The 16,457-nt window shown below is 31.5% G+C and overlaps 2 protein-coding genes across 2 annotated transcripts in view; one reads left to right on the forward strand and one right to left on the reverse strand.

The window, feature by feature from the left end:
• Nucleotides 1-7,310, reverse strand: part of LOC123921729 (VPS35 endosomal protein-sorting factor-like) — a 44,238-nt gene extending 36,928 nt beyond the window's left edge. Inside the window, exon 1 of the mRNA XM_045974384.1 lies at nucleotides 7,024-7,310. Coding sequence (XP_045830340.1) covers nucleotides 7,024-7,064 — 41 coding nt within the window. The 5' untranslated portion in view covers nucleotides 7,065-7,310. The remainder of the gene's footprint in view (nucleotides 1-7,023) is intronic.
• Nucleotides 7,311-10,610: 3,300 nt separating this feature from the next.
• LOC123881552 (CCR4-NOT transcription complex subunit 9-like) lies at nucleotides 10,611-14,991 on the forward strand. Its single transcript, XM_045930266.1, has 7 exons — nucleotides 10,611-10,775; nucleotides 11,583-11,654; nucleotides 12,164-12,253; nucleotides 12,489-12,531; nucleotides 12,712-12,818; nucleotides 13,470-13,565; nucleotides 14,620-14,991. Exons 1-7 carry the CDS (start codon nucleotides 10,611-10,613, stop codon nucleotides 14,842-14,844), a joined length of 798 nt encoding a protein of 265 aa, XP_045786222.1. The 3' UTR covers nucleotides 14,845-14,991.
• The last annotated feature ends 1,466 nt before the right edge of the window (nucleotides 14,992-16,457 follow it).

Raw genomic sequence — 16,457 nt, forward strand, 5'->3', positions numbered from 1 at the left:
TGTGCCTACAAAGTTTTGAAGTTGGCATAGAACTGTCAAAAACTGTAAGTTTTTCGATTCTTATTTTTTACAATATAATTTCTATTTCCTTCTTTTTCTTTGGTCCACACTTTTTTGTGTATGTTTGATTAATAATATTGCATATGAAATCTATCTTCTTTATTCCAATATATTTCGTCTCGTGTCATTTTCTGTTATCTCTAGCTTGTTTACTATTAAGATTTTTATAGGCAAATGCTATGCTAGTAGTTATTGGTTAGTTTGTTATGGGAGAAAAATGTTAGTATTAGTCAGTGGACTGGACTATGGGTCTCTGATAGGGTTCAGATCACAAAAGTAGAGAAAATGGATATGAAAAAGGGAAATAGCAATTTTTATTAATGAAACTGATAGCAGTAGCTATCAGCCCCAAAAAGCTAAAAAGCTTCCCAAATCACCAAGATGGTGATCCCATAATTCTAACCGAAAACTAGGCTAAGTTATTCTTTTCTCTTGCTACTCTTTATATAGTTACTATTACTAATATCACGCCCTCCTCATGCACATGATTACACATGCTCACATCTTCTGCACATGCTTTACTTGCCACCTCATCATTCTTTCCTTCCTCACACTTACGTTGGGCTTAGAATCATAATCAAGGCCCACTTCACAATTCAAGTTTCTATCAGTCTCCTATAAATGTTTGTGGATTCACAGTGAAAATAGCAGAATCACAGTGAGCCATCATAACGATTTTAGTAAAATATATACTTTGAAGTTTCAACAAAATCATTTTGAAGTGGCATAATAGGTTGGTTTTTATAGAACTTAGATTCCCTGCAACCGAAAGTATTCTACATTCATGCAGTCATATATATCACTGGTCGTTGGGTTATGATCGGACAATGTAGATTTCAAACTCAGTTTTTTAATCCTAATAAAAAATCTTCTAGAAATCTATACTGTCCGACCGGCTGCTCGAAAGCAGGAACCAGCAACACTGCAACTGCATGGAATCTGCATTCATTTTTATTAGGGTCGATATTCCTATCACAAGATTTGAGTTTCTAACTGCATTCTGTGATACTTTGAACTAAGGGTATGCGTTAATTGTCTTATTTGAACTTATCTACCGGTATAAATACTTCTGAGTTGTGACACTCTTTGAGAGAACTTATAAAAACAGCTTATGATATGTTGAGAGAACTTATCTCCTATAAATGTTTGTGGATTCACGGTGAAAATAGCAGAATCATAAGTTGATTTTAGCTTAATTCCATTAGCTCTTCAGGATAGCCTAATCTTATGAAAACAATTTATAGATTATACTGAAAAAGTTTAACTTTATTTTATCCTGGGTTATAGAAATAACTTATTCATAAGCGCCTATGCTATAAATAGGGCTTAATTGTTTGACACAAATTTACAGTTTTGTGATGAGTGTAGAAAATATTATTTTTAATTACTTATTATTATATCTCCTGTTTCCGTAAAAAAAAAAAAAAATTATTATATCTCCTAATAAAATTGGTTTATCACTACAGGTTGCAACTTTTATTGTTGAGAAAATTCTGTCAGATCATGTTGGTATGGCTTATGTTTGTGTTATACCAGAACGCTATCATGCAGTAACCCGAGCTTTGGACATGTTGGCAAGTGCTCAGAATCAACCTTCATCGCGGCTTGTGAAGCTGTTGGTTTCGTGTTATACTCATCTCTCGGAAAAAAAGTAATGTTTATGCCGAAAACAATTTCACCACCATCTTAAGTGCTTCCATTCATGTCATTTCCCTTCTTTATAAACTTCTGATAAAAACTTAAAGAAGGGTTGGTTGGTTATGCATGAAACAACTATTATCTTCTAGACATGTTTGTTTGAGAGTTGTGACTTTTTTTTTTTTTTTGGTATTGAGTTGTGACTTTTATTTGTTTCCTTTAAATAAGTACTTACTGTGAAATAAGTGTTTGCAAACTTGATGCAAGACTTGTTTGAAACATATGATATTCTATGGTTTGATATTATAAGATTTCCTATGTTAACATATGATATGGTTTATTGATGTGCTCAGTGATAGAAAAGGGTTGATATTTTTATAAAGAATGTCCTGTTTTTATATAAATTTCAAAATTTAAGTTTTTAACGTACTGAATTAAAATTTCCGTCAAAAAAGAAGTACTGGATTAAAATTTAAATTTTCTGTTATTATATAATTAAAATTTTAATGTGCTGAATTGTTTGTTGTGCGAAGATAGGGATACAAATATATAAAGCATGTTAGCTGCAAATAAGAAAATGTAAATGTGAACTATAAAAAAGACTAATATATTTTTTCTTCAAATGTGGATTTTAATGTGCAAAAACCATGATAATATAATGCCAAAGAATTCACCTTGTATTTACTATCACAAATAAAATAAGAAATTCTAAGTAATTAAGATGGATAAGAAACTTGACTTTACCTTTCAGAAATGATATCTTTGTATCAGGGTGGGATGCCACACACTTTAACAAAAACATGAGAAAGAAATGTTGGACACTTCTACCAAGATAGAAAATCTGTCAAGACAAATTCAACTCACCTGAAATAGGGCAAGTACATTGCATACTCGAGCTGATTGTTGTGGAGTAAGATCTGGAGTTGAAAGTACAAGATATATTGAAATTATTTCCTGTAAAATAAAAATGTCATTTCATGGTTAATGTAGGACAACTTATAAGCATTTAAGAAAAATCATGAAAAATAGCATTTTTTTAAGGTACTTTGAGTCAATTTAGAGTGGACTATAACTATTTAAAACAACTTCTAAATAAAATTGTACCGTAACATTTTAATTCTAAGTGTCCCTCATCAACATAATGCCACTTTTGTGGATTTGGATCTGGTGTTGTTCAAGATACAAGCTATTTTTAATCACGGTCGTTAGTTTGAGATTTGACGGTTCAAATTACACATTAGCTATAACACAATTCAAGGATCTCAACCATTGATCTAAATCATATGGCTAACCGCAGTAATTGTGTGACGCAGTTACTGCGTCAAATCCAATTCCTAGTTTAATTGGAATGGTGAAAATAAAAGAGAAATAACGAAGCAGTGGAAGAAGTTTACAAGAATGACTAGTGCAAAGAAAGTCAACAAGTAAATAATATATAATTAAAACTATTAGCATACCTGTAAATATGTTGCAATAATAGACACTGAAATAAATATTGTCCGTATCCTATATTATACAACCAAAAACAATGTACAACGAATTTGGTAAACTTTAGGCTACAGGTACACTGAGGTATATTAAAGAAAATGAAGAAAAAAAATTCTAATATACATATAAACATATAAAAGTTAGCATACCGTTCAATGTCTATGGACCATAATTTTATACATTCAGTATTATAATGAGTTTTATTTTACTTCATGAATTTATTCATAAAATGGGTTTATACGAGTCAAACCTTTGGGACTTGATTTCAATTGACCAGGAACTTGACCAAAGGATGACAGACACTACTTAAGTCATATCTCTAGGCGTGAGACTTATCAAACAAACTCCCTGGGCCAAGAGCAAGGACAAACACGGCTGCCCAACAACGGAGTTTATTTTAGCACAAGCTCTAACACAGTCTTAGAAATTGGGTCAGAGACTAACTTCACAAAACCGGCAGGTATGGTTAAGAATCCTGTCTTATTTATAAGCAATATTTAGGGTAAATAGTGTTATACCCCCTGCAAAATAGGCGAGTTTTGCGTTACCCCCTGCAAAATATTTTTTTGAGATTACCCCCTGCAATGTCAAGATTCTTTGCGTTACCCCCCTGGCTCAACAAGTGGGCATATGACATGGAAGAATCTTGACGTGGCATGACACATGGAAATTAATTTATTTTTTATTTATTTTTAATTGCCAACTCATTAATTAATGTGGGTTTTTAATTAAAAAAATGAAAAAAAAACTTAAAAGTTGTTATATTTTTATGAACTTACTTAAAAGAAAGTTTTTTTTTTTTACTAAAAGTTGTTATTATATATATATAAAAAAATTCTTATATATATATAATAACTAATAATAGAGTAACCAAAAAAAAAACGAAGATGAAAAAAAAACTAATAATAATAATAGTAACCAAAAAACTAATAATAATAATAATAATAATAATAATAATAATAATAATAACAACTAATAATAATAGAGTAACCAAAAAAAAAAAACTGCAATCACATAGTAACGCAAGAACAATCGTTTTGCCCTAACCCCCAAATTGAAATTGAAAACGAAGAACAATCGCTGCATATGTACGGAACGAAAAAAAAAAGTTTCTTTAAATAAAAAAATTTCTTTAAAAAAAGGTTTCTTTAAAAAAAAGTTTTTTTAAAAAAAAAAAGTTTCTTTAAAAAAAAAAGTTTTTTTCATTTTTTTTTAATTAAAAAATAAATAATTACTGAGTTGGAAATTAAAAATTAATTAATTTCCACGTGTCATGCCACGTCAAGATTCGTCCATGTCATATGCCCACTTGTTGAGCAGGGGGGTAACGCAAGGAATCTTGACATTGCAGGGGGGTAATCTCAAAAAAATATTTTGCAGGGGGTAACGCAAAACTCGCCTATTTTGCAGGGGGTATGACACTATTTACCCCAATATTTATGTCATATCCGTAGACGATGTAAGACGGATCCAACACTTATTAACAGTAAAAGAAGCATCTCATATTTTCATATCCTAACTTCTACTAGTGTATCTAAAAAAAAGTAAAATACCATATAAAAGGATCAAATAGCGGGCAACCTACTAGAACCTTCGAGTTAATCAATTAAATGTGCATCATACATAAAATAACAAGAAGAAAACAAACATGTTATCTTTCTTTGCGGTTTCAAAAAAGAGTGAATCAACTTTTACAACTAATTTGCAAAATAAATGATTAAATACATCAAAGGTCACCTTTATAATAACTTTAAGGATGTCACGCGGCCATCACGAAGCCAAGAACGGGTAATTTCATCTTTGAGCTCATGTAGTCGAGAAACATACTCTTGCCAAGTAATCACCTTCACACCCTCGTCTGCAAACTTCTGCGGATCATCTAGTTCCTCCAAGTGCATACTTGTTGAAGATTTGTCGTGTGCTGAAAATTGGGACGTCACATAACTAAATGATGATAAATAAAAAACAAAATATTAAAAACCAATGTAAAAGATATTGGCAATTTGGCATACATTTTCCACTTCTCATTAAAACATCAGGCATATGTAATTTGAAAAATATATAATTAGATAATGAAGAAACTGAAGGATTATAGATAAAGGATCAAAACTGGTTTTAGAATACAACGGATTAACGGATTATTTACTGATGCTTACGTTAAGATCTAGTCTACAAGAATATCAAAGGTAATTCATTCACCATATATTTATAGTAACTAACAACAGCTATATCTTACCCTTCGTAATAATATTTCGAAATTTGTAAAATTTTCTAACAGAGTATCAATCAGGTAAACAGCTAGTCTAGTTATAAGGTAAGTGTTACCTAGCATATACCATGTTTCAGACAAAGAGCTGAAGAGTAAATTTAGAAATATGAAATTCAAAAATACCTCTAAGGAGTTACATAAACTTAATAAGAATTTAAGTGATTTTGGTCAGGCTTCACTTTTTGCACAACACGTACTCACAGCATTTGCAAGTCTACTAATGATAGGCAAACCTCTTAAAAATATTTGATAATATCCATTAATGCAGCCAATTAAACAGTTTTCTCACATAGGTCTGTGAGCTTAGCTCAGTTGGTAGGACATTGCATTATATATGCAGGGGGCCGGGGTTCGAACCTCGGTCATCCCACTTATCCTTCTTAAGGGTGGAATTTCGAGCCTCTAGGCTACTTGACCAAAAAAAAAAAACAGTTTTTTCACATAGAAACCAATGAACAGTATCAGACAGCTTCTATACTTGTGTAAGGGAAAAATATCTAGCCCCAACAAAGACATTGAAAGAAAGAATGTCCCTTGCAGGAGGTCTTATCCAAATTGTTAAGAGTCTCAACTCGGATTGTGAGATGACCTAAACATGGGTTTGTAAATAGAGGCAATCCTCGCCTTACAAGCCAGTACTGTAAAGTTGAGTTAGGCTCAACTCCCAATTCTAAGACAAATCCACGACAGTTGACCCTAACTCACTGGCAGGACCAAAATTCATATGTCAATCTAACTGCTGGCAATTAGGAATGTTCAAATTCAATATGAAGTGTTTATAACCCACTTGGGTTGGTGCATTGGTATTGGCTTGGGACCTGGGAGTGTGCTCCTTTTGAGGTCTGAGGTTCGATTCTCTCTGGTGCCAATTTGGATGGGCTAATTTAGTTTCTTCAAAAAAAAAAAAAAATATGAAGTGTTTATATTATCATTACAAAATATGCTTCCCTTGCATGACAAATACTACATTTACCCTTTGCCATCCTCAGAAACTGCCACATATGTAGCAACTTTTTAAAAGTTTATATGAACCAGACAAAGGAAATACAGTGAAACTTACTGAAGAAAGTGAAACCATTTTCGAGACAGGAAACCTCTGCATTAGTATTCTCCTGAAAGAGGTCCACTCCTTCGTTGGCTGATCACCGGAAACTTCACTCAAGCTTTCGGGTTCCAGAGGGGTAGCCTTTGCATCATTGTCAATTCCTCCTCTCAGTGGATCAAAGAAATCAACATTTCCACCATCCACAACAACTTTAACCTAAACAGAGAATATCAACAGATAATTGAAGATTGTCAGTTTGTCACAACTCACAAGTGCAATGTCTATAAAGTTTGCAGTTTATAATTACAATTTTATGAACATTTATCAAAATTACCTCAGATTTTACAGAATTTGTTTACTATGCTCAAATCACTCGGCACGAGAACATTGAATAAACATTTCTTAGGTATTTGATTATTTTAGACCGATAGAACTATCAAAAAACCTAACTCAACAAAATCAAATAACGAATCTGTGAACTGAATAAACATTATCGTGATGCTACAAGGAGAAATGAGTAGACCTGTGCGAGCGGTTGAGGTGGAGGAGAAAGAGGAAGAGCATCGGCGCGTAGACGAGGAAGCGCGTGAGATTGATTCTCAGTTATGTAATTACGAGGTCTTAACTCCATGAAATGGAAGCATTCAGCGATGAGAGTTGGGCAATTCGGTGTTTGGTCGTTGGCACTCTGGCTATGTTGCATTGGTACTCCACTTTAGACAGACAGCCGTTCGTGCACGGTACTTCTCAGATACACACACCGACGTGGTACCTAGTTTTTTGTTTTGTTTCTTGCTATGGTTACACGCGAGGTACATCTCCAACAAAAACAGATTTATATTTTTTATTTTATTTATAATATATAAGTAGAAACTATTGTTAAAAAACAACGTCTGTCTTGCTAAGTAGTGTCCCGGACACTAGTTAAGGAATTACAAGAGAAAATAAAAGAGAAGTTATGCATTGAAAAAAATTAAAATTTAGACTTTTCATGTGTTGACTATACAATACTCAAGATAAACTTTCTACATTTGAATTCTTAACTAGTGTCACTGGGACACTATTTAGCATTTGCCAAAAAACAATAACAAAGTAGTCGCCAGAATTAGGGCTCGTTTTGCCTAACTTTTTTTCCTCTTCTTTTTACTTAAAAGTAACAAGCTAGGCCAAACAGCAATTTCTAAAAGTTATAGTAAAAAAATAGTTTATATATTTTAGAAAAAATAATAATATATTATCAAATATATTTTTTAACCCTATTATAATAAAAAACAACAACTTTTAATATTTATTTTATAAAAAAAATTAAGATTTACCAAACAATTTTTTAGTTAAAAAGCTATTATTTCTAGTTTTATGATTAAAAGAACTTCTACACCTAAAAAAAGTTAAGCCAAACAGGCCCTTATTCACTCATTCATTGAAAAAGAATATACTAAATTAAAAAAGAAATGAAAATCTATTTTTTATTCATACCAATCTTCGTCTTCTCTCAAGAAAGAGAAATATTAACACTTATAATGAAAGTGCAACAAAAATGTGGGATATTCATAGAGATCAATGAGATTTATTTAATATATAGTTGATATTCTTAAAATTGCTAGTTTTTCTCGCGGTGAACCTAACTAGAGGTCGCTCTTTCTAGTGATGATGAAGAGGGAAATAATTGACTCTTTTTGAGCTAATTGCTTTTTAATTTCATATTTTGTTTAAATTACTTTTAAAATGTGATGTGATATTTTTTTGTTTAATTATTTATTTTAACAATATAATTTGAATTATTTTTATCTTTTGTTTCTGTCGAAGTTACGCACCCTAAAATCAAACAGTGTGTGCATAATGTTTATAAAAATTACCACCTTATATTTTTTTAATTAGCGCGAAGGAAGAATTTTGAGGGAGAGAAAGTTGAATGAAAATTAGAATGACACATGATAATGGTACTAACTCTTTTCTTTTTTTTTATGTTAAGTAGTCTAGTGGCTAAAAATTCACCTTAAAGTTGAATAAGTAGAGTGTCCCGGGTTCGAACCTACCAACTGAGCTAAGCTCACGGGGACTAGTACGTGACTAGGGGTTATTAGGATTAAGAGTTGCACCTATGTTAAATTCTGCATGTATACAGTTATTTAATTGGAGTAAGATAAACGTTGAGAACTTGTTAAAACAGGTAAAACGTGAAATTAGCAAGAGTTTTCTTACCATGATTAACAAATAGCGTCTTCACTTGCAATAGGATAATACTAGAATACGAGAGCACATATTATCTAATAGAAATTAATCCGCTGGCTAACAAAAGGGATAATAAGAATTATAACACCAAATTACCAAACAGGAGTAGATGAGGGATTTGAAAGTACTTAACCTAGTTTTCTCCTTCATTGATATCTTTATCTTATATTATATGTTTCTGTCTCGAAACTCTTTTAAAAACCAAAGCGAAAACAAACTATTTAATTCCTAAACGAAACTAGTCGCCTTGGCACAATCTATCTTGATACGAACTCATTCTAGACACTTAGAGTGTGAATTATTATTCAACGATAAACTGGTCCACTTTCCAGACCGCAGTTGATGACATGCGTCATTACATCGAAATAAAGACCGATTACAAGCGTTTTTAGAATAAATTTGACTTGTTTTCATGGAGGAATAATGCACTAGTTTGAGAATATTTGCAAAGGAAGAAAGTAGTTGAAGCTTGGTAAAAAAAGAAGAAAAAATACTGATTTCACGCCTGGGGCGGAATTTTGATGCCTGGTGCGTAATTTTCATCATAAATCAAGCCAGTCTGTTGTTTTCACGCCTAGGCGTGAGTTTTTGTGCCTGGGCGTAGGTTTCTGTGCCTGGGGCGAAAATCTCATTTATTGGCCTCAGCTATAAAAGGAAGAGTAGATATGAAATTGTGGATCGAAAAATTGACATTGGAAACATCATTTTGAAGAAAATTTGGAGATCTAGGAGCTTGGAGGCAAGGATTGAAGTGTGGAAACACATCAAGATCATCTTGTAATCATGCTTTCTTTCATTCCTTTGATTGTCATGTCTCTTTATACTATGTGTAACTAAATTCTCATGATTGGTCCTTAGGAGATTCTGATTATTATTTCTCTTGAACCATGTGATTATCATATGTTATGATCAATGAATTACGAAGTTATTTTCTTTGATTATTCCTTATGCTTAAAGCTTTATATGAATTAGCTACTTATATGATGATTTCAATGATTTGTTTTACTATGACGATAGGAGTGAATCATCGATCTAGGAATAATTGATCAATTAACTTTCACTTAAGACATTTCGGATTGTTAATTGAGATTTAATAGATTAAAGTTTGTAATCCTCAATTGATCATAGATTACATAAGACATTAGGAATCGATGATCAAGGGAGAGGATTATATTACCAAGACATTGGACATAATCACTTGAGATTTAATCAAATCGTGAAACTAAATTGAGTAATTTGTAATCATACATGAAATTACCAAGAGAAGTAGTAATTAGATGAAGCAAAAGGATCAATCGTTTTTCTTCCATTGATTTTAATCCTAAGTCAATTTAAAAGTTTATGATCAACTTTGAACCAAACAAATTCCCATGTGTTTAAGTATGTATTCAATTTGCGTTTGAATTATAGAAATCCCTGAGGATCGATAATTTTTACTACTTGCGATAATTTTGTGCACTTGCAAAATATTCATCAGCAGTCAAGGACCAAAATTAAATTTAATCCTAAATATAAAAAATTTAACAATAATGTCAAGGTCGCTATAATTTCCAACGCTAGTTTCTTGAATTTCAATTTTCTTTTAAGCCTAAATATTAAAAAAATTAACAATAAACCATGGTCGCTACAATTTCCAATGTTGGTTTCATAAATTTCAAATTTCTTTTCGTGAGACTACATAGGCGTCCTCTTGTTATTATAATGTATAGTGACTAGGTAGTCCAACTGGCAGACGAAACACGTGTTGGATTTTCATTCCATATTGGCACACTTGCTCGCTTACCATTTTGTCACTTACATTATTACAACATTGCGTCGATAAATAAAACCTAAATCCAAGATAAATTCGAGCAATTATCATATCAATCCCACCCATCAATGGCGAATCTCCCCCCTCAATCACCCTCTATGAAGAAAGATGAATCGAATTCCAGTGTATGTTCCTCCAGCACTGATTCCACCAGGATGATGTACGCAAAAAGTCTTGTAATTGAATTGAGCAATCCCGATCTACGAGAAAATGCTCTTACTGTGCTCTCCAAGGTTCGTATCAATCCTTCTTTCGGTTTTTTTATATGCTTGACATCTTTCATTAAACCCACAAGTAAGATCGTATCACATCCAACTTCTCGAATAGTTGTCAAACATTATATTGATTAAATGTAAGCCCGTATCAATGTTCTGAGACGAGCCCCATTTAAACCCTTTTATCAGACTCAATACAACAATATTTGGTTCCAATTTTAATATTATCTTTTGGTATTTCGTAAGAATTAGGATGAGATCTGAATATCAGTTCAATCAAAAAGCTAAATTTTTTGTGTATTGTGAGAAAAATAAAAACTTAATTAGGGTTTTAATAAAAAAGAATAATTTTTTTCCAAAATTCACCGTTAGATCGAAAACTTATATCATATAGATCATTCGTGTTCATTTTTAAGGAAATTTAACATCATTTGATATGTTTTTGAGATCCATTAAAATTAAAGGTATTCAATAAAAATTCATAAACCCTTTATTTTTGTGGGTTACGATAACATATCATATAATTTTAGATTTCATCAATAATTCATTTCATCCATATAGTTTGCAAGCCTAAGTCTTGATAAATCAATGCATTAACAATGTGACTTTGACAAATCATACAATGATAGATATCATTGATTGCAATGTTGTTGATTGTATCAAATCTATATCTAAGAAAACTTTGATTACTAATGTGCATAAAGTTTTCCTTTGATTTTAGAAATTTTATGTTATAATCTTGGTAGTACTTGGCAATGATTACTCGTACACTAGTGTTAACATATGAATTTCTATTTTTTTTTTTTTGGATTTTTTTTTTTTCAGATGACAGATTTATTTCAAGAACTCGCGCCAGTATTGTGGAATTCTTTTGGTATTATTGCAACATTTTTACAGGTACGCTAATAGTTTTAATTATATATTATTTACTTGTTGACTTTCTTTGCACTAGTCATTCTTGTAAATTTCTTCCACTGTTTTGTTATTTTTCTTTTATTTTCACCATTCCAATTAAGGTGGGAATTGGATTTGACGTAGTAATTGCGTCACACAATTAATGCGGTTAGCCATATGATTTAGATCAATGGTTGAGATCCTTGAACTATGTTATAGCTGATGTGTAATTTGAACCGTCAAATCTCAAACTAATGACTGTGATTAAAAATAGTTTGTATCTTGAACAACACCATATTCAAATCCACAAAAGTGGTATTATGTTGATGAGGGTCACTTAGAATTAAAATGTTATGGTACAATTTTATTTAGAAGTTGTTTTAAATAGTTATAGTCCACTCTAAATTGACTAAAAGTACCTTAAAAAATGCCATTTTTCATGATTTTTCTTAAATGCTTATAAGTTGTCCTACATTAACCATGAATTGACATTTTTATTTTTATTTTACAAGGAAATAATTTCAATATATCCTGCAATTTCAACTCCAGATCTTACTCCACAACAATCAGCTCGAGTATGCAATGTACTTGCCCTACTTCAGGTGAGATGAATTTGTCCCGACAGATTTTCTATCTTATTAAAGAATTATTCTTATATATATATATATATATATATATATATATATATATATATATAAATAATAAAAAATTATGTGAGTGTAACTATATGGTCATATGCAATGAAAATTTTGCTTGTTAAAAGTGTTCACACACAAACATTATATATTCTTTGTTGATTAACACCTCTAACATTTCTTTCTCATGTTTTTGTTAAAGTGTGTGGCATCCCACCCTGAGACAAAGATATCATTTCTGAAAGGTAATGTCAAGTTTCTTATCCATCTTAATTACTCTAAATTTCTTATTTTATTGGTGATAATAAATACAGGGTAAATTCTTTGGCATTATATTAACATGTTTTTGCTCATTAAAGTCCACATTTGAAGAAAAAATGTATTAGTCTCTTTTATAATTCACATTTAAATTTTCTTATTTGCAGCTAACATTCCTATATATTTGTATCCCTATCTTCGCACAACAAACAATTCGGCACCGTATGAGGATTTGAGACTTGCTAGTCTTGGCGTCATTGCTGCAACAGTGAAGGTATTTGATACACTTGATTACTATGCAAATATTTTTCATGTTGAAATTTGTGTTTGAAAGAGAATATGTTTGAATAAAAAAATAGCGTGACAAAAATATCTCCATAAAAAATCATACATTAAGCCTCATAAGTTTAACTCAGTTGGTAAAGGACATCACATTTATATGTACGGGTCGGGGTTCGAACCCCGGACATCTCATTTATCCACTTAAAGGATGAAATTTCTATCCTGACAAAAAAAAATCATATATGAAAATACCTAGCATTACATCAATTCAATATCAATCATCTTGAAATTCTTGATCATTTCTTTTTTTGCACTCTCCAAACATATTTGGGAACACTTCTTGTGAAGATCAAGTCTTCCGCATATATGAACACAATCACGATATCTCAAAAAAAAAAAAAAAAAAACTTACATAAATGACATGCTTGTGTGTGCACTTTGTGAAATTATTTTCTTTAAAGTTGTTAACAATTTGTCTGTATGATGTTCTTGTTGCATGCCAGAATAGTACTCATAAAGTGTTTTTCTTATCATGATCTTCCCCTATTTTTTTATAAGTCGAAGAACATTTAGACATCAGACAACAAAGTAGGCTGCACCCTCATCCTTCGTTTTGATACACCAATTGAAATGATATTTGCAGGTTAAGACCAGAGAAGCCATAGGTTTCCTTCTGGCAAGTGAAGTCATGCCGCTGTGCCTCCAAAGTATTGAAGTTGGCAAAGAACTGTCAAAAACAGTAAGTTTTTCCATTCTTATTTGCTACAATATGATTTCTATTTCCTTCTTTTTCTTTGGTCCACACTTTTTTTGGTTATGTTTGATTAATAATATTGCATATGAAATCTATCTTCTTTATTCCAATATATCTCGTCTCGTGTAATTTTATGTTATCTTTAGGTTGAAGAAGTTGAAATCCTTTACATTAATTCTAAGCTTGTTTACTATTAAGATTTTTATATATAGGCAAATGTTAGTAGTTATTGGTTAGTTTGTTATGGGACGGAAAAAGTTAGTAGTAGTTAGTGGACAAGATTATGGATCTCCTATATAAATGTTTGGATTCGCGGTGAAAATAGCATAATCACAGTGAGTCATCATAACGATTTTAGTAAAAAATACACTTTAAAGTTTCAACAAAATCATTTTGAAGTGGCATAATAGGTTGGTTTTTATAGAATTTGGATTCCCTGCAACCGAAAGTATCATACATTCACGCAGTCATCTATATCACTGGTCGTTGGGTTATGATAAGACAGTGTAGATTTCAAACTCAGCTTTTTAGTTTTAATAAAAAATCTTCTTGTAATCTATGTTGTCTGACCGGCTGCAACTGCATGGAATCTACATTCATATTTACTACGGTCGATATTCCTATCACATGATTTGAGTTTCTAACTGCATTCTGTGGTTATTGTATTGCGTGTTCAAATACATTGGTTGATACTTGGAACTAAGGGTATGCGTTGATTGTCTTATTTGAACTTATCAACTGGTATAAATACTTGTGAGTTGTGACACTCTTCGAGAGAATTTATAAAAACAGCTTATAACATGTAGATAAGTTGATTTAACTTAATTCCATTAGCTCGTCAGGATAGCTTAATCTTATGTAAACAATTTATAGATTATATGGAAAAAGTTTGACTTTATTTTATCATGTGTTATAGAAATAGCTTATTCATAAGCGCCTATGCTATAAATAGGGCTTACGTGTTTGACACAGATTTACAGTTTTGTGATGAGTGTAGAAAATATAAAAGTTACCTAATAAAATTTGTATATCACTACAGGTTGCAACATTTATTGTTGAGAAAATTCTGTCAGATCATGTTGGTATGGCTTATGTTTGTGTTATACCAGAACGCTATCATGCAGTAACCCGAGCTTTGGACATGTTGGCAAGTGCTCAGAATCAACCTTCATCGCGGCTTGTGAAGCTTTTGGTTTCGTGTTATAGTTATCTCTCGGAAAAACAAGTAATGTTTTTGCCGAAAACAATTCCACCACCATCTTAAGTGCTTCCATTCATGCCATTTCCCTTCTTTACAAACTTCTAATAAAAACTTAAAGAAGGGTTGTTTGGTTATGCATGAAACAACTATTATTTTCTAGACATGTTTGTTTGAGAGTTGTGACTTTTATTTGTTTCCTTTAAATAACTACTTATTGTGAAATAAGTGTCTGCAAATTTGATGCATGACTTGTTTGATACTTATGATATTCTAAGGTTTAATATTATAAGACTTCCTATGTTAAAATATAATATGGTTTATTGATGTGCTCTATGATAGAAAAAGGATTGACATTTTTATAAAGAATGTCCTGTTTTTATATAAATTTCAAAAATTAAGGATTAAAATTTAAATTTTCTGGTATTCATTTAAAATTTTAATGTGATATAAATAAGTCTTGAGTTATTCACTTAGGACGGTCCAATCTTTTTATAGTTGATATATGTAGGTAGGAAATGAGTAATATTCACTCAATTTCTTTTACCTTTTACGAAAAGGTCTTGTTCTTCTATTTTTTAAAACTATATTATAATTTTGGATTGATTGTTCTCTAGGTCGACCTAATAGAACATAGATCAATCCAAAATTATATTGGGTAATTTATAGATCAATCCAAAATTATATTGGGTAATTTTGGAAATATATTATAATTTTGGAAAATAATATTATTTGATTGTTCTATTTTTTTTTTTTAACCAAACAAACTTACTGCATTTCATTAATTATCAAAAGTTCAATACATGATGGAATAATCTCAAATCTATGGAAACTAGTCCAAGAATTGGCCGCCCTAGCTAAAATGTGAGCAACCGAATTCACTTGTCTCCTAACAAACTTAACTTCAAAGTTCACACATGATAACATATCAAGAATAATTTCATTAACGATTGAAAGAAATTCGGAATTGCCTCGTCGTTTGGTACGAATAGCATCAACCAACACTTGAGAGTCGCTTTCAAATTGGACGCTTTCAAAGCCTCTACTCTTAGCTTCATTCATAGCTTGCAATAATGTCCATGCTTCATCCTCCTCTATTGATAAAGTCAGTTGCTGCCACTGCGTAATTCCAGCCATAAACTCACCAAAATTATTACGAAAACAAACACCCATCACGATCCTACCTGCACCGACAAAAAATGATGCATCTACATTGCACTTTAACCATCCTATAGAGGGGGTGTGCATATCATTTAAAGAGACCTTAAGGGAGGTTATTGTGGTTAAGACGTTGTACTTAATATTACTTGTGATTGCTTAAAACTCAACGTGATGATTCTCTAAATCCCGTCATAATTATATTGTACTACCTCTGTATTACTCTAACATCTACCTCCACCTCAAGCTTATATTGATACCCTCTTCCCATCGTCGGTCCCCTCCAACGCTCCAATTCCAACCTCGCAAGGTTTAGCTCCAAAAGGTTTTATCATGCAACAAGTCGTACACAAGCTACATAAATTACAAAAATATATATTTCACTGATATTTTTACAAGAACTACGTATGCTTCACAGAAATAAATAAATAAAATAAAGTTCATAAGAAAAAAGAGCTGAAAAATTAAAATATAAAAGCAAAATGAAACCCTATTAAGTAACTTGAGCGCAAGAAGTTAAA

The sequence above is a fragment of the Trifolium pratense genome, linkage group LG1 (genome assembly GCF_020283565.1).
Source record: "Trifolium pratense cultivar HEN17-A07 linkage group LG1, ARS_RC_1.1, whole genome shotgun sequence".
Lineage (NCBI taxonomy): Eukaryota > Viridiplantae > Streptophyta > Magnoliopsida > Fabales > Fabaceae > Trifolium > Trifolium pratense.

Coding starts and splice junctions, on each gene's coding strand:
- LOC123881552 (XM_045930266.1), top strand. CDS start 10,611: ATGGCGAATCTCCCCCCTCAATCACCCTCTATGAAGAAAGATGAATCG. Junction 10,776..11,582: donor CTCTTACTGTGCTCTCCAAG/GTTCGTATCAAT, acceptor TTTTTTTTTCAG/ATGACAGATTTATTTCAAGA. Junction 12,819..13,469: donor TCATTGCTGCAACAGTGAAG/GTATTTGATACA, acceptor TGATATTTGCAG/GTTAAGACCAGAGAAGCCAT.